At 32.4% G+C, this 22,159-nt stretch overlaps 1 protein-coding gene across 1 annotated transcript in view; it reads right to left on the bottom strand.

The window, feature by feature from the left end:
* LOC123699929 (hemicentin-1-like) overlaps positions 1-20,540 on the bottom strand; it is a 95,707-nt gene extending 75,167 nt beyond the window's left edge. The window contains exon 1 of the mRNA XM_045646978.1: positions 20,200-20,540. Coding sequence (XP_045502934.1) covers positions 20,200-20,347 — 148 coding nt within the window. The 5' untranslated portion in view covers positions 20,348-20,540. The remainder of the gene's footprint in view (positions 1-20,199) is intronic.
* Positions 20,541-22,159: the final 1,619 nt, after the last annotated feature.

Consider the following 22,159-nt stretch of genomic DNA (forward strand, 5'->3'; position numbering starts at 1 on the left):
CACATTATCAGATCAGTATCGGAGTATATCAAAGTTTTAGCTCCTGTCACAGGCTTTGTTTTCACAAACTCGCCGTGTATTCCTGTGAGGTATACTGGCTCTGGCTTAAACGTCTTTTATAAACTTTTATTTCCTTTGAAAGTAATAGAAAGGAAGTGGGAATTGCTGTTAATATATTATAATGTGGTAGGTGTGCTATTGTTTTGAAGTATTAGCCGTTAAATGTATGTATGACTTACCTAGGTACTAGTTTTTTTTAACGCCAAAATATTTAAGTTTGTTTTAGAAATGCATTTTTACGTCGTTAAAAATTAAATTTCCAACCTTTATATAAAACTACACATAATCATACCAAAAATCACTTTTCCCATCATATCAAAATATGGAAAATAATAAACATTTTATCCCCATTTACATACTGTCAAAAGAGCATCATCTTGAATTTAGAATTGCGTAAAATTGTAAAGGACAGCCAAAACCGGTGTTTATAAATATATTGATCAAATTAAGGTACGAAAAATCAAAATAAACAATTTCATAGTAGGTACAACATATAAATCACAAAAACACCTCATTCCGATTCGTTCGAATAAACACGTTTAACTCTCATTCTCAGCCATGCCATTAATAAACGGGAAAAAAACAGTAATTAAAAACACGTTCATTTGACATTAATGAAGGTAGGCATTGAATTACAACCAGGTCAGCACAAACTGTATGCACCCATTTGCTAACATTAATTAAGGCGTTGTATAGGAAACCAGTGACCGTCACTATACCTTTAGTACCTACCTTGAAACTGGAAAATTAAAACGAAGAAAGGCTGCAATTCTAAAAAATCTAATTTAATTTGCGCTGGCGCATAATGAGTCACTTGAAGACTATTTTTGTTGTTTTTTTAATTAAGAACTTAGTTAATAATTACGGTGATAATACATATTGTTCTATAAAAAGTCATAATAGTAAGCTTTGAATTAAGTATGTGTAAGAAAAATTCAAAAGTAAAAATATCACATCATTAGGTACCTACCCAATACCCATTTTAATTCAATTTGAAGTTTTTTTTTAATATAACAAACTAACAAAGACATAATATTATATCCTAGTACCTAATAAAAATATTAATTGTTTGACACAATAGTTTTTTCAATAGACTACTAATGGACATATCAAATCTATTGCAAATAATATCCAATGATAATTAATCCAATATCGGCTTACAACTGTATCAGTTTCCAATTAACAAATCAATCAGATTTTCTGATTATCTACTTTAATCTAAACAATACGCTTTTATTGCGTGAATACATTTTAATCTGCCATTGTTACAAAAATCAATAATAATTGTCCATACAATTTAATCCCGTTTAAAGTTGATTTATTATATCAATTAAGTACAAGAGTATGATTTTATCATCATATTTAAATATTATGTAGTTAAAAAACTATAAAAATCACACGTAAATGATATAAAAAAAAATTAGTCAGGGGCTAATTCCGTAGCCGCCACATATTGTGTCAGTATAAATAAACCTCTATAAACCAACGTGATAGGTATACAACTAAGTGCATTCCGATTCAATGAATTAATGTTTAAAATACTAAATGTTTTAATTATTATTTAGTAGATAGTAAACAAATCAATGGCGCAGAAAAGTACCACAATACAAGGTGCGCAAACTGACACCGCCGCACGCAGTCCCCGTTGGCGGAGCGGCAACGCCAGGTTTTTTGTTTGACCATTTTCTTAGATAAGAAAGGATAGGAAAATTTCCAATTAATTTTAACTGAGTAACAAACATAATAATTCTTTGAAATAAAAAATCAATAGTATTACCAGGAAAGAAAAATACTCAAGATATTGATGTTTCCTTTAAAATGTAGGTATATTAATAGTTATGCAATACTAAAGGTCCTGGCAAATTCATAAAGATTACTGAATAGTGTGCGTTGTAATTTAATTGGAAATTTGCTATACCTGTAATAACTAGTTCGAGCAAATAAATCACATGCAGCAGCGCAAAATGACTAAATTTCAATACACTGGATTGCAAATATTTTACGTGGGTAGGTACATTTAGTGTCTCGGCTTTATGAATTTACCGATTATTAAGTTCCATTTACCAGGATGCGCCATTTTGAACCGTTGTGACCAATAAGGGCAGACATGTGAATTACTAGGAATATTATATAAATATTTTAGACTTTTAGTAACAATATAATTTTTTTTCAAATTCTACAATCTTAATATTATAAACATTTACGCATACAACATTCACATTATTATAAGTGGGAAAGAGATATTAAGAAGATGTAGATCTTAAACTTACTGAACCTTCCCCAATGCGATTGTTACTTAAGACATTAGAAACTCACATCAAATTAAATTTCTCTACAAACTTCGGTCTATAACTACGAGTACAATTAACCTGAAAAATATACCTTCACTTTCATACATTAAGTTAATACAATTATATGAGACCTCCTTCAGTTACTGGCAAAGATCTCATCTCGTAAATATTTGTCTTGACAGGATCACGTATACCTCATAAGAGGCCTAATGATCGTTACCTATATGTAGAGATTTCCCAGTGGATTGTTAAGGTAAATGTGTAAAAACATTGCTCTTTTAGTTTGGAAATAGGTACGGTTTTTCTTGATAGTTTTACTAACATTGGTTTTCACGCTTAAGTCACAATACAATAAAATAATTAATAAAAATTTAAATAACATAAAAGAGAAAAATGTAAGATGTAAGATGCAATAAACTCAACCGTTATTTAATTATGTCGTCTAAATGACCGGAAGGAAGTTAGCGCGGAAAGTTTTTTTTTTATTATTATTAATATCTCAAAAAATTGCTCCTTAAATGCTCCATCAGAATCTGTAATTGCTCCACTTCTATAATTATTAGTTTATTTATAATTAATTTTTAAAAAAATCCAAATACTGAAAACTTGATTTCCCTATAGAATGAAAAATATTCACTTTTCATAAAAAAATTTTTTCCAAAAAAATTGCTCCCGATTTGCTCTATCAATTACAAAAAAAAATTATTTAATTTTGATAATTTTTACAATAATTAACTGAAAAACTATGTTTGCATAGTAAACTACTGCGCTGTGACGTCATCAATGATTGTCGTTGCGACGCATAAGGGCCATATTTACATGTATCAGCACTGCAGCGATATGTATAGACCTTAATGTTTATGTTTTCTTATTTATATTATTCACTAGATTTCCGCCCGCGGCTTCGCCCGCGTTTTCATAGGAAAACCCGCATAGTTCCCCTTCGCGTGGGATTACCGGGATAAAACCTATCCTATGTGTTAATCCAAGTTACGGTCTATATGTGTGCTAAATTTCATTTTAATCGGTTCAGTAGTATTTGCGTGAATGAGTAACAAACACACACACATCCTCACAAACTTTCGCATTTATTATATTACTAGCGGTCCGCCCCGGCTTCGCCCGTGGTACATATTTCGCAATAAAAGGTAGCCTATGTTCTTTCTCAGGGTCTAAAGATTGTCTGTGCCAAATTTCATCAAAATCGGTAAAGTAGTTTATGCGTGAAAACCATACATACATACATACAAACCTTTCCTCTTTATAATATTAGTATAGAAGTATAGATTAGTAGGATGGTATTACTTAAAAGGTTATTAATTATTATCATGTAATTATTTGGTTCTGATCACAGATCACAGAACTTAAGGGTTCTGATGATAAGAATAATAAGAAATAATTATAATTTTTGTTTTATTGAGTCTTCAAGTTAGGATTGCATGTTCGAATGATAATAATTTTTGTATACCATCGTATATATTACATATAACATAATATGGAGACATTTCATCATGTCCACAACAATATCAAGGTTAGTAATAAATATTTCTACTATCAATTATCATCAAAGTATTAAATCGGTAGTAAGTATTTTTATAATTGAATTTGAATTTCTGTTTACTATAAGAAAAATTAATAGGCACTTTTTATTTTAGGGTGTGAAGGGATTCAGTCAAGGAGTTTTAAATTATTGAAGAGTGGTAATTATTTAGAAGTAGGGTTCGCGAAAAAATTGAGCCCTACTCTTATATAATCACCTGAAAATTTTTCACTAGAGTATAAATAATAAAATATGTGCTAATTAAATTAAATAAAAAAAGGTTTTTTATACAAGACATAACTGCGTTAAAAACAACCGACTTCAAACTTGCACTTGCAACATTTACAAATACAGACAAAAATGCTCATAAAATAAAATACTGGGCCTATCCTAATAAAATTTTTATGGGACCAATTCGACACCATCCCGCATCGAACAAAAAAAGAATCACGTAAATGATTTATTAAATAATTCACAAAACACGAAGATTGAATTTGATATTTTTGGTTTTATGACATTCAAATGCTTTATAAATATAAATTTATAAATATAAAGAATATAAACATTCGATCACGAAATTATGCGGGTTCGAGTCCCGCCTCGTGATCGAATTTTTTCTATTCTTTATAAATTTATAAAACACGAAGATTTTAAAAATGTAACCAATGAACACAATCAATATTAGATTAATTGTAATGGTGTATAAAAAGTATTATGTCCTATGGAATTCTACTATGGGGCAGGGCAGCAGATATAGAAACTATATTTATCTTACAGAAAAGAGCCATTCGCTCTATATATAATTTACGTGCTCGGGACTCGCTAAGAGATCTCTTTAAGAATACTGGTATCCTTACTGTACCATCACAGTATATATTTAATAATATTTTGCATGTACACAAAAACGCCGACTTACACACAAGAGTAGGAGATAAACACTGTTATGGCACAAGGAACAGAAATAAAATTGAAATGCCATTTTACCGGTTAGCCAAAGTTAAAAATTCATTTATGGGTCTAGGTATACGCTTTTACAACAGAATTCCACATTGTATTAAAGAGTTTGGTAGTGCTAAATTCAGGTAAAACTCATGTAAAAAATATATTAGTTCAGAGAGCCTATTATAGCATTAAGGAATATATGGAAGATGAAAATGATATATTATGAAGTTAGATATAAGTTACAGATTATGACGTAATATTGACATGATTTTAAAAGAGCAACTATTTAATATGATTAATTACATTAAAATTACATAAATAAGTTTTATGCTGGGAATAATAATAATTAATATTATTATTTAATACTTAGTACTTACCTTATGTTGCTATTAATTATACTCTAAGAATATCTAGGCGCCATATTTTAATTATTGAGTTTTCATCTAGCAAAATTTCAAGGAACAGATATTATTATGTACCTATTTAAATCATTCTTATTATAGGTATTTTTATAAACATTTCCCTACCCATCCCTAAACTCGTACGTTTATTCGTATTATTAAAACTTCAAGTATAATCAATTAATTTGTGTTTCAGTCGTTTGTTTCATCTTTCGGTGTCAAGTTGCTATCGTTTGCGTTAGCGGGAACTACCAATGCGGGTTTTCCTTTGAAAACGCGGGCGAAGCCGCGGGCGGAAATCTAGTGAATAATATAAATAAGAAAACATAAACATTAAGGTCTATACATATCGCTGCAGTGCTGATACATGTAAATATGGCCCTTATGCGTCGCAACGACAATCATTGATGACGTCACAGCGCAGTAGTTTACTATGCAAACATAGTTTTTCAGTTAATTATTGTAAAAATTATCAAAATTAAATAATTTTTTTTGTAATTGATAGAGCAAATCGGGAGCAATTTTTTTGGAAAAAATTTTTTTATGAAAAGTGAATATTTTTCATTCTATAGGGAAATCAAGTTTTCAGTATTTGGATTTTTTTTTAAATTAATTATAAATAAACTAATAATTATAGAAGTGGAGCAATTACTGATTCTGATGGAGCATTTAAGGAGCAATTTTTTTGCAAAAAAATTTTTTATGAAAAGTGAATATTTTTCATTCTATAGGGAAATCAAGTTTTCAGTATTTGGATTTTTTTTTAAATTAATTATAAATAAACTAATAATTATAGAAGTGGAGCAATTACTGATTCTGATGGAGCATTTAAGGAGCAATTTTTTTGCAAAAAAATTTTTTATGAAAAGTGAATATTTTTCATTCTATAGGGAAATCAAGTTTTCAGTATTTGGATTTTTTTTTAAATTAATTATAAATAAACTAATAATTATAGAAGTGGAGCAATTACTGATTCTGATGGAGCATTTAAGGAGCAATTTTTTTGCAAAAAAATTTTTTATGAAAAGTGTATATTTTTCATTCTATAGGGAAATCAAGTTTTCAGTATTTGGATTTTTTTAAAAATTAATTATAAATAAACTAATAATTATAGAAGTGGAGCAATTACTGATTCTGATGGAGCATTTAAGGAGCAATTTTTTGAGATATTAATAATTAAAAAAAAAAAACTTTCCGCGCTAACTTCCTTCCGGTGTCTAAATGTAGTAGAAATAATAACAAATCTTCTAATATCCTATTTTACCTAACCAAAAAATTTAACCATCACTTCGTGTAAGTAATGGTTAAATAAATAATAAAATAAGTATTTCGGGACAATTTTCACACACGGCACGATCTGATCCCATACTAAGCTTTTCGATTGTGTTATGGAAACCAGATGGCTGATAAACATACATATATAATTTTAAATAAATACTTATATAGATAATTAACACCACAAAGATATTTGCTCCGTGAGCAAATATCTTTGTTCATCACACAAATATTTGCCCCGGGTGGGAATCGAACCCACGACCTCTGGCTTGGAAGGCAGGGCCACTACCAACCAAGCCAACCGGTCAGTCATAATATCTATAAAGTAAATTTGTTGATTGTTATCATAGTAATAACAGGAAAAAGTCCTCAAACGTTGAACTATCGATATAAAAGATATTATTTATAGTTACAAAGGAATTGTGACACAAACACTCATAGTGAACAATGATACAAGAACCCCACGTGCATTTTATAATTAAAAGCTATTCTCGGCACCATTTATAGTTATTGGATAACAATGTATTGCAAAAAGAAATATATGAGTTGAATTCAGGACAAGCACCTTACTAAGAACTAAGTTCTTAGTTTGTTAGATGATAGAACACTAAAAAATAGTAAAACTATAAAAAGAAACAGTAATATGGAAAAGAAAGGCAAATTTGTAATTCATTAAATCTTTGATGTAATTTTATTAGAATTAAGAACGCCCATATAAGTATTTTAATTCCACTCGTATCATAACACAAAATCCTCACTTATCTCGCAAATAAACCTTACAAAATCCGGAATTCAACAAATCATAACTTCAACATATGCTAAAGTTCATAACAGTTATCTATAATGATGCTTATCTAAGTGCAGAAGTTTTAACATTTCCGAGCGAGCATTAGCATATTATCAGGCTCCTGGCCCGGGGCCGCTACATTTGTCATCATAACTGCGACTGTGTGAAAAATTGTTCAATTCAAATCAAGACTCTATTGTGATACGCGCAAGTGTTATAATGAAAAACACGCGTTTAAATTATGCACACATTTATGGGATATGAATTGTTATATTTTTGTGCAGAATTGTTAAATTAATGAGTTCATTTGCTGATGTGTTCAAAAGAGTTTGCGAAAGTAATTGTCATTTTAACTTTCTTTGTATGTCATGGAAAACAGTATCATCTTATATAAGATCTTATAGAAGCCGCGGTGCGAAGGTAGCAAATAATCTATACATACCTATAATAAATCTGTAGAAGGGTCAATTCTGTACATTGAAAATATTGAAAAAATAAATACCAGGGGGTGTTACTGGATCGATACCAAACCCAAATATGTGATTAAAAAAATTTTTGTCTGTCTGTCTGTCTGTCTGTCTGTCTGTATGTGAAGGCATCACGTGAAAACTAGCGGTTCCATTTCGATGAAACTTGGTATAATTATACCTTATTATCCTGGGCGTAAAATAGGATACTTTTTATCCTGGAAAAATACGTAGAAAAAAATTAATCTTAATTTTTCAGTTTTATCCATAGACGTTGTTCCGTAGAACCGCGAACACACGTTGCGTATTATTATAGGCCTAACCGTATTTGGGAATTGGGTTCAATAGATATTTATAAGATGTTATTGTCAGAGGTCTCAAAATGGAGAAATAAACCATCCACGCGAAGAACGACATCCGCGCGGACGGAGTCGCGGGCGGAAGCTAGTATAAAATAAGACCCTCCATACACATAAAACCAAGACAAGAAACTCATAATTCTATAATCATATTTGGCAACGCATAATATATCATTCATATTCATTCATGCATATTTAATTCTCTCGTTTGATTATTCATTCATTCACGACAGCACTATTTGTTGCAGTTATGAGAAATGTAGCACCAGCATAAAACGTAGTTTTTTTCATCACATTACTTAAAGCTTCTCTAACTAATATTATGAAGAGGAAATTTTGATTTTTTGTTTGTAAATTATGATTTAAAACTTATGAAAGCGATTTCAAAAATAATTTTACCACAAGACTTTTAAATTCTTCCGAAGTATATTTTTTAAACATGGCTAGAACACCGGGAATTTTCTACACGTTGTAAATCAGAAGGCTTGTCGAAATAATGATAAAAAAAGTCAGTATGTTACATGAAGTTGGTTCATGTAAATTTTATAAATAAAATTTAACTTTAGAGAAAACATAATTACTTTACAATTGAGTTCAAATGGAAGTTGGATCCATCACCGCGTTAAGATATAAAGTTCCCTTAATGCTCTTTTTATAGTGTCTAGCTTTACCTATTTTTATACAATGTACTATCTAATTGTATTTAGTTTAAACGCGTTTTGTTTCTGGAGTAATGGCTTCGTTATTATGAAACAGTTTCAATTCCTTATGCATATTCAGTATTTACTAATTAATGTTAACGTTTACAAGATAATTAATATTATTGTTTGTAAGTAATAGATAGGAGATAATATTCAATTCATCATCTTAAGAGATCGCGGGTTGACATCACTGATGACTCAATATACAGAGCGAATTAATATTAAACAGTTTTCTTTTGTTCAATTATGTATAAGAGTGAGTAGGCTAAGCATTAATATATCAGGATGTCTAGCCTTGTATTATTACTATTTAGATAGTGCTCTAAATGTATCTTCTGTAAGAGATTACATATTTTAATGAAAAAAATTATTTCATTGATTTTAAAAAGAACTATTTTCAGCTATGAGATCTCAATTTAGCAATAATTTAATGTATATTATAATTGAAATTAAAATACGTTATATTACTTATAGAATCGACTATTCAAAGTGTGATATTTGTTTGTAAATATTAAATTCTTCTTTCATAATAAAACAAGTACTAATATACTTGTAACAAACTAACATTCCAGTATATACTTCGAAAGTAATAAGGAAAAACTTTGAATGACCAGTGCCAACTAATATATACTTACTTTTATATCCAGTCCCACTAAGCCCTCAATATTTATATTGAAGAGTATCACGACATCCTTATGAGATATTCGTGTTTTTATCGTGAGAAACATTGCCTGTAGAACGTTAAAGAGTACATTTGTTTATATTATTATTCATATTTTTAGCTCGTGTGATGTTATGTTAACTGTGCTTTTTTATATAACTAGCGCAGCGTGTCAGATGATGTAAATATTTTTAATGTGAATGTAATGAAAATGTTTCATTTATAATTAACATATTTTTCTCTTTAACATGCTCTGCTCTCTTTGAATTTTGTTGAAGAAAGTAGCTTATGTCTTTTCCTGGATCTGAAACTACACTCTTTTCAAATTGCATCAAAATTGGTGCTGTTTTTAGCCATGAAAGCTATACATACGGAAAGACAAAAATACTTTTGCATAAACTTGGTATGGTTAATAGGGACTTACTAGTTACTCGTATAGGTGATAATAAATTAACCATTGTGCGTTAGATTGGAACAGAGCTATTAAGAGATGTACTAATTGTCTTCGCTGCGGATTCCGAGGCATTACAGGTTGAGCATCAGTTAAACGGTTGTTGGCATATTAAGCCAATGTTATATGCAGTTAATCTGTAGATTTATGGCATTTTATTTGAAGTAAAAATTAAATCGTAGTTATATTCAGTGAAGTCGTAGTTCTAGAAGTTTCTGTTCGATTCTGCGGTACCAATATAGAAAGAATTTCGTGACATTACAGACACGATTATTTTTTATTTTTATGGGTTTCAAGAAACTTCTATTCTGTAAATACATTATTTTTGGTAATAGGTATAAAAGAAACAACTGCAACTCTGTTTTTCTGTTTGTCTACCTGTGCATTCACGAAATACCTAATGGAACTTTGATAAGGAAATACGTCCCGTTTTGTCCCAACGAAAACTTGGACGGGAAATAAGTCTCTTGAAATTTATAACGTGAAACGATATCCTTTTTTAACCGACATTAATATTGCGTTGGAAATCACATCCCTTGAGGACGGATGGACCAATTTTGTTATTTGTCTTAAAATTTGTTTCCAAATTAGGTTTTTATGGAAATAGAAAAAGTTTGGTGGAACTTTGAAAAATCTGAACAAAACTGTGATTTTATACTTCACCACTTTGAGAATGAAAATTTGAGGTTTTAGAATTATTTTTATTACTATTGAATAATAATTTAAAAATATAATTTATTAGATTGAAACTGCAGTCATCAAACCATTCGTGTCGTGCATATCTAGACTCATTTTGAGAACTCCACCGGGAATCGAATCCCACTAAATATAATCAGCAGTTCTCGAAATTATATCATAAATCTTGTTAATTCGACGATACGTAGTAACTACTTCTACTTTACTTTACACGAATTTCACGCACACGAAGAGAAAATACAAAAAGGGATTACATACAAAAATACTTTTCAGTGATTTCATATTTTTGATAGTAACACGAGTTTTATCATCGGGAAAACAGAATTTACAATGTATAGCTTATGCACCTACCTACTATATTTTGTTTACAAAAAACATAGTGGTATCATAGATTACGAGCAACACAACATAATTATAAATTCACAACAATCCGAACAAGATACTTAAGAAGAGTCGTGCAAACTTTGCCTATTATATTATCCCGGATCGAAGTTTATAAACAAAACATTAAGGTAAGAGTGAAACTTTACATTAGCTAGCCGCAGAATACCTAACAGTGTTCTTAGGAGTTTCACTTTAAGTAGCTCGCAGTTGGCAAGGCAAGCTTAAAGCTCCCGTACACAATGGCGTGTGATGGGCCATGCCATTCATTGCACAACTATAGGCCACGATCACGTGATCACATAATGCGCATGGCTTGTTGCTGCTGCAGCTGGCAAACCACTTGCGATGGACGTAGAATAAAGAATTATAAAATATCATAAGCGCGCAACAAAAATTTACTAACCTGCTATGGGCCATTTTGTGAACACAACCACAGGTAGGTAACGTTACGCCATAATTCCTTTGAAGTGTGCCCGAAAAACAACATCCCGATCGCGTGCCACGACTGACAGTTGTGTGCCACGATATACCATCACCCCCTGTACACAATGGTGATTGCCTGAAATGGGCCAAAATACGCCGTTGTCTACTGGGGCCTTTACGATTCGATGCGTCGGCGGTTACGGCATAGTTTGCGGTGCCGTAATTCCTTCATAGTGTGCGTAATGGGCCAATACAGGGCCGTCTTGTCATGATTGCATATTAAGTTAACGTTATGACTGTAACAAATTTCATCTTGGATTGTATAGATAGCATCTTGATTTCGGCTATCGATTTCTTAATAACTTTGAAAATAATTCAAGATCTTGCCATGCCATTTGGTGAAATGATATTATTACCTACTACGTCGTATATATACAACTGCTTTTTACTAACTAAAAAGAGCTAAATGATTCTTATAAACTAATCATACGCCTATGGGCATGATTAATCCAGATTCCACTTCAATGCCGTAGATTTTTACGTCATATTGAACTAATATTAATTACCTATACCTTTCATAAAATCTGCAAGAGTACTTGCACATCCAATTAATAAAATCAATATACAACTGAGTTTGATTAGAGGAAAAATATAAATAAAACAAAAAAACTACCTGTGTTTTTAAGCAAAACATATGATACGGAATCAGCAGAAGCCTTATATAGATTTGTATAAAAACTTTGGTCTGTAATAACATAATTTTATTATATTGCGAAAATCCGTGTACCGAAAGTAGTTTCACAAAACTTATAGAAGTTATGCAATTTTTCTATCAATTTGCGCGACAAGCGTTTACTAAAACTTCAATTTCTTGAAATCCACTCGTCGATACATTTCTGCATTAAATACTTTGACAGTTTTCTTTACCTGCACTCTGCGTTGTTTACCACTGCTTCTATTATTGAAGTAAATCCGCTATGTATATATGTAGAACATATGTATGTATATAGAACATTCGTCACCATCACCAACTAACCAACCTTAATATCTATAAAGTATTAGCGTAGATAATAAAATAAGCTTAAATGATGATGATAATAGTGATGTTGTAAGTGATTGTGGTGATCATGGTGATGGTGTTAGCGGGGATGATAATGAATAAAAAAGTTGATTTTGTGTGAGTATGGTGATTATAATGTTTATTTATTTTATTTATTTATTTAAACAATTAGATAACAGAGATCCATTTATGTTAGTACGTGACTTATTAACTAATGTTAGTAAATATTAAAAATATACTAATTATTATAAGTTGATGAGGCACCCTATGCGTAAACCTGTCTCTTTGAATGGACAAGTTCACGCACAAAGTATCCCATGAAAGATGACATGTATCGCTCCGAAATGATCATCATGAGACTGTTGCGACTGCGCCGCACTCTATCTAAAGTAGACGCTGTTTTTCTGCGTATAATCGCCCAGAAGTCGTCAGTATGCGCATCAGCAAACATTCCAGACGCACTGCAGTAGCGAGGCAGTCCCAACAGCATTCTAAACGCATTATTGTACATGACACGTAAGGCATTAAGCGATCTATCAGTATAGTCAAACCATAGACTACCCGTGTAGAAATTTTGACAGTAGCCTTTAAAAAACGTGATTTTCACTGGATTACTACAACGGGCAAATCTACGGGCCAACATATTACTTCGGATCGCCAATGCCCTACGCTCACGCTCTATATCTACATTATGATGATGATGATTATGCGTATAACAACGGTGGAAAAGCGCTAAATTTCCAGCCTCACAAGAAACAGTAACCCAAAGGGATTGTATAACTAGAAAACAGCATTACATTGTGCACATCCCATCCGTCAACGCAATGCGTATTTGAAACACAAACAAACTTAAAATTCACAAACACGAGGCAAAGCTGCTTGCTGCCAACCTTGTGTGCGATGTTTATTAAAGTTTTGGATTTGTCGTGTTATTTGTTACAGCATATCCCGCTTTTATGAGTTTCCAAATTAGTCATAAACGGCTGAACGAATATGGAAACCTTTACTCTCGATTTTAGTTTGCTTTCTTGCTTAAAACTTTTGAAGGAATAAGTTGTTTTACAAAGTACGACGAATACATAGAGTAACAAAATACATACCTACATTATTTCTGACAAATTCCCAATAGGGCTGGATGAATATTGTGGACATAAGGACTTTCATTTGCAAATCGACTCATCACGAGAAAATTAGCTCTATCCAAATAAATACAAATAAGAAATTAGAGTTGAGGGGAATATACCTAACATAACGTTAAGTAGGTAGGAACGTTGCCGAGAGCATCATATGAAAAATTATCTTCTCAAAAACAAGTCAAGCGCGGGTCGGATTCGCAACACCAAGGGTTCTGTACAATTAATAGGCTAAAGAGCAAACTTAAAAAATTCAACTGCGGCAATCGCTGCTTAACCTTAACTTCGATTTATTTATTTATTTTTTTATATCGGCAACAGATATAAATCGCCTCTGCAGATTACAATTGTCTATATCTATCACGGTTCATGAGATACAGCCTGATTACTGACGGACAGACAACGAAGTCTCAGTTATAGGGTCCTGTTTTTCCCTTTATGTACGGAACTCTAAAAACCATTACCTCTTAATGCTTAACAGTTACCTCAGGGAGGTATTCCGCACAGATTAACTTAAACACATAGGTTAATGTGAAAATTTTGTTGTTATTAAAATTATTATGGTGATTTTTAGGTGAGATTTTTTAACAAAGGATAGACTCGACAGGCGACACGCATGATCATGGAGTTAATGTTAATTAATTAATATCCTATTATTATTGTTTATTCAGACTCGCAAAATATTAAAAAGAGTAATTAAATAAATGCTAGAGCTTATTTTAAAGACAAAAACAAAAATTATTAAAAACTATAAATACATTTGTTATCTGTTTTGTGTCAGACAATATTCGAACACAAATAAATCCTATTAAATCCCAATGTAAAAAATAACAATTAATATGAAACTAAAAATAGGTGACCAATTTTAGTCAATTTTAATCCAATCGAACCAAATAATAGATATTATAAATAACATCAATTTAATTCACAGTAGAAATTATATGCAAATATAACAGACAATTATAATGCTAATTTGACATGTTAATAGGGTTCAAAGTGCGTACATAGATAGTAATTAACGCAGTTCATTAGGCGAGCATGCCTGCCACGCTAGCTCTTGTTAACACATCCTTATGATATTTTAAAGATGCATAACTTTGTAACGTGCAATGATTAAGACGCATAACTCATATTCAAGTTAGAAATGTGTTGGTAAGCGCATAACTCGAGAACAACTGAACCGATTTCGTTAATTCTTTTTATAATACATTTCTTGAAGTACGAGGATGGTTTTTATGGAGAGAAAACGTAAAAATGTACCACGGGCGAAGCCGGGGCGGACCGTTAGTATAATAATATATATACGAATGTTAAATTGTTTGTTTATTTGTATTTATCTGATGTCGGTTTTTTATTATATTATTTTTGTATGATAAGGACAATCTGGGATGGTGTAACAGTATCTTGGCTTCTCCTCTTTCTCGAGAAGCAAATAAGTTGATTAAACTATATTTATAGTGGTAATAGTTAATTTATCTGTATTTAAGTATCGTGTAATTTGTTTCTACGGGGGTGACATTGTCAACTGTTGACAAAACCTCTTTAAATAAAATAAGATGAAAAAAATAACTCATTATAAAAAAATCTTAATAGTATGGATGAAATATGCATGAACTTTGCATGAAGTAGAATACCATGCAATAGTATGTTACATCCATGTACTTATTAATTTATTAGAATCAATACAAATAGTTTGAGGAACGTAGGCGTGAAAAAACAAATATTATGCCTTCACCTTTACTTTCACTCTTAATATTAGTAGGCACGTACTTCCAAAAACGTGTTACATCTTTCTTCTCAATATAATCTCATCCAGCATCACAAATCCCATTTGATGAAGCCATAATCCCGCTACAGGCTGTATTAACTTCGAAATTTTGACATAAAAAACGCCACATTTTAACGCACATACAAGCACTACAGAAACCATTTTTGCAGTTTTGCTAGAGCACCAACACAGACTGCATGAAGACCTACATTGTTGTTATAATTTAGCTAGATAGGTACCTAATAGGAAAATGTGTTAAATTCATCACGCTACACGCTATAGATGAGCAAATAAGTGACAACCCTGAAGATTTATTTTAAATTTTAATACTTTAACAATTTATAAAAGTATAAATCTATGGTAAAATAAACAACAAGCACGATATAGGACAATTTCAGGACAATTTTCACACACGGCACGATCTGATCCCAGACTAAGTTTTCGCTTGTGTTATGGAATACAATAATTGATGTTTTTATACAGAGGTAAGTACCTATAGTTCAGGATACATCGCCCATTTTTGCAAGTGACTACTATCAACGTCTGTTAAGCTAGAAAGGTCAAGTCAGCAGAATCACTTGTATTATATTTCAAAATTTAGTGCTCATTTAGTGCTAATTTAGTGCTGATAACAGATATTTGGTGCTGTGATAGGAGGACTAAAAATGAGAACACTGCTAACTTTTCATTAAGCTAGCAGTGTACCATTTGTGACTGCGCTATAATACAGTTGGAGCTAGGGGCACATCTGCTAATCATTTAGTGCTCAATTAGCCCTAGATCACTACCCTTCGTCGATTCGACGACGCGTCACCAAAAAAACCGCTATAACTTTTACGCGCGCGACCGTATGGTTTTCTGACTTCAGCTAATCTCAGCCAACCCGTTGCGCTTGCGATGGACGGTAGTGCTTTGTGCGTGGAAGGTCCACACGCGCTGTTCCAGCAACCATGGCTCGTCACATCGACGAAGGTTAGTATTAACGTAACTTTTTGTACTATTTAATTAAGTTAAAATTACGTTATTTTATCTTTTATAATGGTGCCTATTATTTTATTTTTTAGATACGATTCATGTGTTATTTTTAGAAGTTGAAAGCGATGATGAAAATTCATCTGCGAGAGAGCCTGAAGACCACATTGAGGCTGAAGAGGCATGAAACGGAGGGTGATGATGAAGTTTCTACTGTAAATAAAGAGCAATTTCCAGATCAAGATTATGAGGCAAGTAGTACTACATCTTCTCACGTTCCATTAAAGACGCCTAACACTTCAGCTGACCCTAGCGATTTGATTATAAGACCATCGCGTACCATTCTTCTTGGGAAAGACAAACACATTTTATGGTCATCACAACAGTCAAGGTCACAAAGCAGAAGATCTTCAAAGAACATAGATACATGAGACATGACACGTGGGCCTGTACGCTTTTTTCAAGATATTTTAGATCCTCTTCAATGTTTTTCAGGTATAATTACTAGTGACATTACTGATACTCTGCGGAACTCAATCACATAAATTTTAAAAATGCCAGCAAGAAATAATGTGAAAGTTATAAATGAGACTGAGCAAAGTAATGCTGCTAATGTGCCTCCATAGTAAAATAAAATAAACATCTAAGCTATATGTCCCTCCGTAAAGCAAAATTAGACTAAAAATAGGTGCACTAGGTGCAAAAAATCGTTGTGTGAGGAACACAAACTTGATGTGTGTCACAAATATTTTAGATCCTAAGCTATTATCAAAATTATATTTTTATTTAATTTTCCAGGTATTATTTTTGTTATTAATAGTTTATTTCGAGCATTTAGAGGATTATATTATATGTACAGAATTTTTCAAAAAAATTAAGAATGTTCATAAAGCGTGTAAACTGTGTTCTCATTTTGATGACTGTTTGAATTAAAACTATGTTAAAATAAATATTTATATATGTAGATTAATACATTATCCTTAAAATAAAAACATAACTACAAATATATTTTTTTAATTAAACCCCTAAATCCCCTCCAATAAACAGCGTAGTCGAAACGACGAAGGTTAGTATTAAACGTCGAAAAATAAGGTTAGTGTTCTAGGGTTAGTGCTGCCTGTACAAGCAAACAGATTTTTCAAAAAATGTTTTATGAAAAACCTGTTTGCTTGTACAGGCAGCACTAATTGAGCACTAAATTATTAGCAGATGTGCCCCTAGCTCCAACTGTATCATAGCGCGGTCACAAATGGTACACTGCTAGCTTAATGAAAAGTTAGCAGTGTTCTCATTTTTAGTCCCCCTTTCACAGCACCAAATAACTGTTATCAGCACTAAATTGGCACTAAATGAGCACTAAATTTTGAGATATTTGCGACCCAGAATAATAACCTATAACTTTTCAACTTTTGAAAATCTTCGACTTTCTTAGCGGGCAGATGAAAAATGATATTTTGTTTTTTGTAATTCTTCTGGGTTTACCGGTAGCATTAATTGAGCACTAATTAGTAACTCTAATGAATTCCACCACTACCGATTCTAAAGTGATCTTTCAGCTCTATGATTGCTCATATCGTTGTGTCCGCAGTTATGTATACTTAAAAACTGAAAAATTTTTTTTTTTTGAAAAATCTGTTTGCTTGTACAGGCACTAGGCAGCACTTATTGAGCACTAAATTATTAGCAGATGTGCCCCTCGCTCCAACTGTATCATAGCGCGGTCACGAATGGTACACTGCTAGCTTAATGAAAAGTTAGCAGTGTTCTCATTTTTAAAAACTGATAATTTTTTTTTGAAATATCTGTTTGCTTGTACAGGCAGCACTAATTGAGCACTAAATTATTAGCAGATGTGCCCCTCGCTCCAACTGTATCATAGCGCGGTCACAAATGGTACACTGCTAGCTTAATGAAAAGTTAGCAGTGTTCTCATTTTTAGTCCTCCTATCACAGCACCAAATATCTGTTATCAGCACTAAATTAGCACTAAATGAGCACTAAATTTTGAAATATAATACGAGTGATTCTGCTGACTTGACCTTTCTAGCTTAACAGACGTCTACTATCAAGCTGATTTTCCGTTTGTAGCTTTATTTTGATGAGACACCGAATAATTTCGTGTACGAAACTCTCGATTGTGGTAGCTAACAGAGATAACAAGGATAAAAATTTTTGATTTGATGGTTCTCAAATATTTATTACGCAATTTGTAGGACAATATGTCTGTTGAATTATATAAACATTAACTAAGTGAAAACAAAAAAATCAGCTTGTTAGTAATCATTTATGATGACCTCGTTATCGATACACTTTGGAAAGGGGGACTCTTTGAACCAACCATAGATTTTGTAGGACAAATATTTTTTCGAATAATTTAGGTAATTATCTTGAGATTGAACAAAAAAAAATTCAGTTAGTAATAAATATTTGAGAACCATCAAATCAAAAATTTTTATCCTTGTTATCTCTGTTAGCTACCACAATCGAGACTTTCGTACACGAAATTATTGGGTGTCTCATCAAAATAAAGCTACAAACGGAAAATTAGCTTGATAGTTTAGTCACTTGCAAAAATGGGCGATGTATCCTGAACTACAGACTACTCAATAGCTAAAAATACTAGTAAAACTACGGACTAAATAATGTCTTATCTGTTTAATTACTGACTAGATTTAGTAATTATATACATATTTAATTTAATTCAGAATGGAAAACGAGCTTGGGAAAAGCTTCCATCATAATTTAAATAGGTAAGTTAAAAAATAATTGTGAATGCTAACACTAGATTAACCCCGCTGCTGCGCTTGCGTACCTAGTAGATACGTAAATATTATGCATACCTTTTTTTTATAGTGGGGAAATCTTCCAAAGATACCCACGGCCCCCGTGGAAAGAGCCGTGGGTTATGTCGGATTCTTACCGACTAAAAAGTAAAACCCCACTGTGTTCCGTCGAGCCGCTTTAATAATGGGGCCGCGGGTATTGGTTAGAATTATTCCGCGACCAAATATTATGCATACCTAGGTACTTATAATAATCTTAAATAGCTGCATGAAATATCTCAGTCAAAACGGCTTAGGAGTTTTCCCTTGGAAAGCAACAAACATCGTCCTTTACTTTTGGATTACCTTTTAGTAGTGGTATTGGTACTTATTTCAATAATTAGGTAAGTAGGGAGGTATAGGTATAGGTACCTACGCAACCCATTCAACTTATTCATTTTTGCGAACGATTTTTATCAAATAAAACTCAACAGGACCCATTTATTTACAAATTGATGTAAAAGAATAACAATAAAGGGTTGTACCTTGTAACCGTTACGAGACATTAATTCTCACGTTTTTCGGATTACTGCCTCAGAAAACACCGGAAAAATAAAGTTTACGGCACGCCCCGCGGTCGCCGGTGGCTCCACAATCTTCGACCTTAATTAAATTGCTCCTAACTTTTATGCGGCAGGCACAAAGAGATTTTGCAAAACGCTACAAAGTGACGGATCGAAACGCTTAATTTCATGAACAATAAATTCAACGAAAATGTCACTAAAAAACGTGCAAATTGAACACGCAGTATCACTTTTAATCGTTACAATAATATAAATTGTCGAACAATCCTTTCGGAAAAGCTACGCGAATTCAGTTGAATTTCTACGTTTGATAAAGTGTCGCGATTTTTCACGAGGGACTTTTTGCGTCGTAATATATCATGCTTATGTATGAGCTGTGTGTGGAAGGTCAGTGCTCTTTATATATCCTTGGTTTTATATTTTTAATTAATGGGATGATTGTATTTCTTATGCGATATTAATGTGCAAATTTCCACACTTACTTGGCATGTCTAAATCGCTGATAAACTCCTCCGTGTCCACGAAGCCCCGTCCCATGGTTGTCATGGCAACCAGTATCACCAGGGTCTGCATGTGTGCGACTCCGGGAGCACCCCGTTGTCGATCTTGAAAGCTCAGTAATTGCTCCATAATTGCACTTTAACAGCTAATAAACACAAAAATGCACTCATCCAAAAGGGCGAAATGTTATCTCGAATTTAGTTTACATAATTTACGTTCATCCATCTTACACAGCAACACATGTCATTCCAGCGGGCCGTTTATAATTAGTTTCTAAACAACACGTGTTTATGTAAACAATCCGCCGGGAGGCACACGTGCGTACGGCGAGGCGGCGCTCGGCGAACTGATCGGAAAACGATAGCACGCGGTAAACAAACGGTCAAATTGAAAATTGGATCGTGGAAATTACGAATTTGGAATCAAAATCAAATGTTTAAAAGTTGTGTGCAGTGGAAAGTTGCAGCAGCTGACGGCACGCGAGTGTCGCTTCCGCGCGCCCGAAAAACAACCACCCGAGCGTCGGAATCAGAGGTCCGCTTCCAGTTTTCATACATTGTTTAAGTAAACAGAATTATATCAGCTCATAGAAACATCCGAGCTTAGGACTTCACCTGCTCCTCTTTATTTGCTAACTTTTATAACAATAGCGAGATTTTCAGAGTGATTTTCTAGATTACTGAGTGGCCTGAATTTCATTTTAACTTTTGTTTTATGAGTTTCGTTTATTTTTATACTCTATAAACCGGTGTTATATTAATGTGTTTCTTTATTTTATTAAGCTTTATTAAATCCTTCGTTTGTGAGATATTTAATGAAAATAAATAGAAATCGAAACCAGAATACAGAACATACTGAAACATCAGAAATCATTATTGTCCACTAAAATTAGGGACAAATCCAATAAATATCAACTACAAGCTACGTTTTATGTACATTACGGTTTATGTATCGTTTGGCCAAACAGGACTTTAACGATTGCGTCGAAACTTCTGGAACGGGCGGACATAATTCAATCTAGATAAATGTCATCTCAGGAAAATTCTTTGAGAACTCAACAGCTTTGTAATCAGTTCGTTTAGCTAAGCTAAAAGTAAACAGATTCAGATTATATTTTTCATAATAATCTGTAGACTAATATAGGTAGTTTAGTTCAATGGAGATGGTACACGCAAAAAAACTTGACCATTATAAATGAATGTACTTTTAAAACAGGTGGTGCTCTATACCTACCTCTAGACTTACTCTAGAGATTTTTAACAGTAGTTATAAAGTGGTGAAATAATATTCTAATACTAGGAAGATATCCAATTGAAGCCAGGTACTTCAACATGTCGCATATTATTATACTTGTAAAGAAGCACATAAACACACAGTATTGCACTATAAAATCACCTGTATTGCTTGTATCTGTTGAGAATGGCCGCCATTACCGAAACGGGGTCAAAAGGTTATTTTTATTACTAAATGTCCTCTTTTATAGGCGTTCATACATTTATGAGAAAGATTGGAATATGCCAGTTTTTAAACTGTATTAAGAATGATTGTTTTACAAAATGGGCAACTCAACTTGCGTCTTCAAACATTTCTTCATTTAACTATATCTTCTAGATTCGCTTTTGAATCGTAATTTTATAGAACAATTAGCACCAGATCGAAAGTAGTTTTTACAGAATCAGCAAGATTTCTCTTCTCAAGCTTATCCTATTTTTTCAGTCTGAAAGAACAATGAAACTGGTGCGTCGAGCGACCAAAACCGCTCATGAACATTTTCAGAGGGCCTTTGCAAGTAATGCTTGTTCAGGTTTGATACAGATTACAAAGAAAATAATTAATTTATATAAAAGATAATGCAACAACCTATAAGCTTTTTCACTGACATGTAGACGGAACCTAGAAATACAAAATTGCGTTCTATTTTATTAATATTATAATATTTAT

This window comes from Colias croceus, chromosome 18, assembly GCF_905220415.1.
Source record: "Colias croceus chromosome 18, ilColCroc2.1".
In the NCBI taxonomy this organism is placed as follows: Eukaryota; Metazoa; Arthropoda; class Insecta; order Lepidoptera; family Pieridae; genus Colias; species Colias croceus.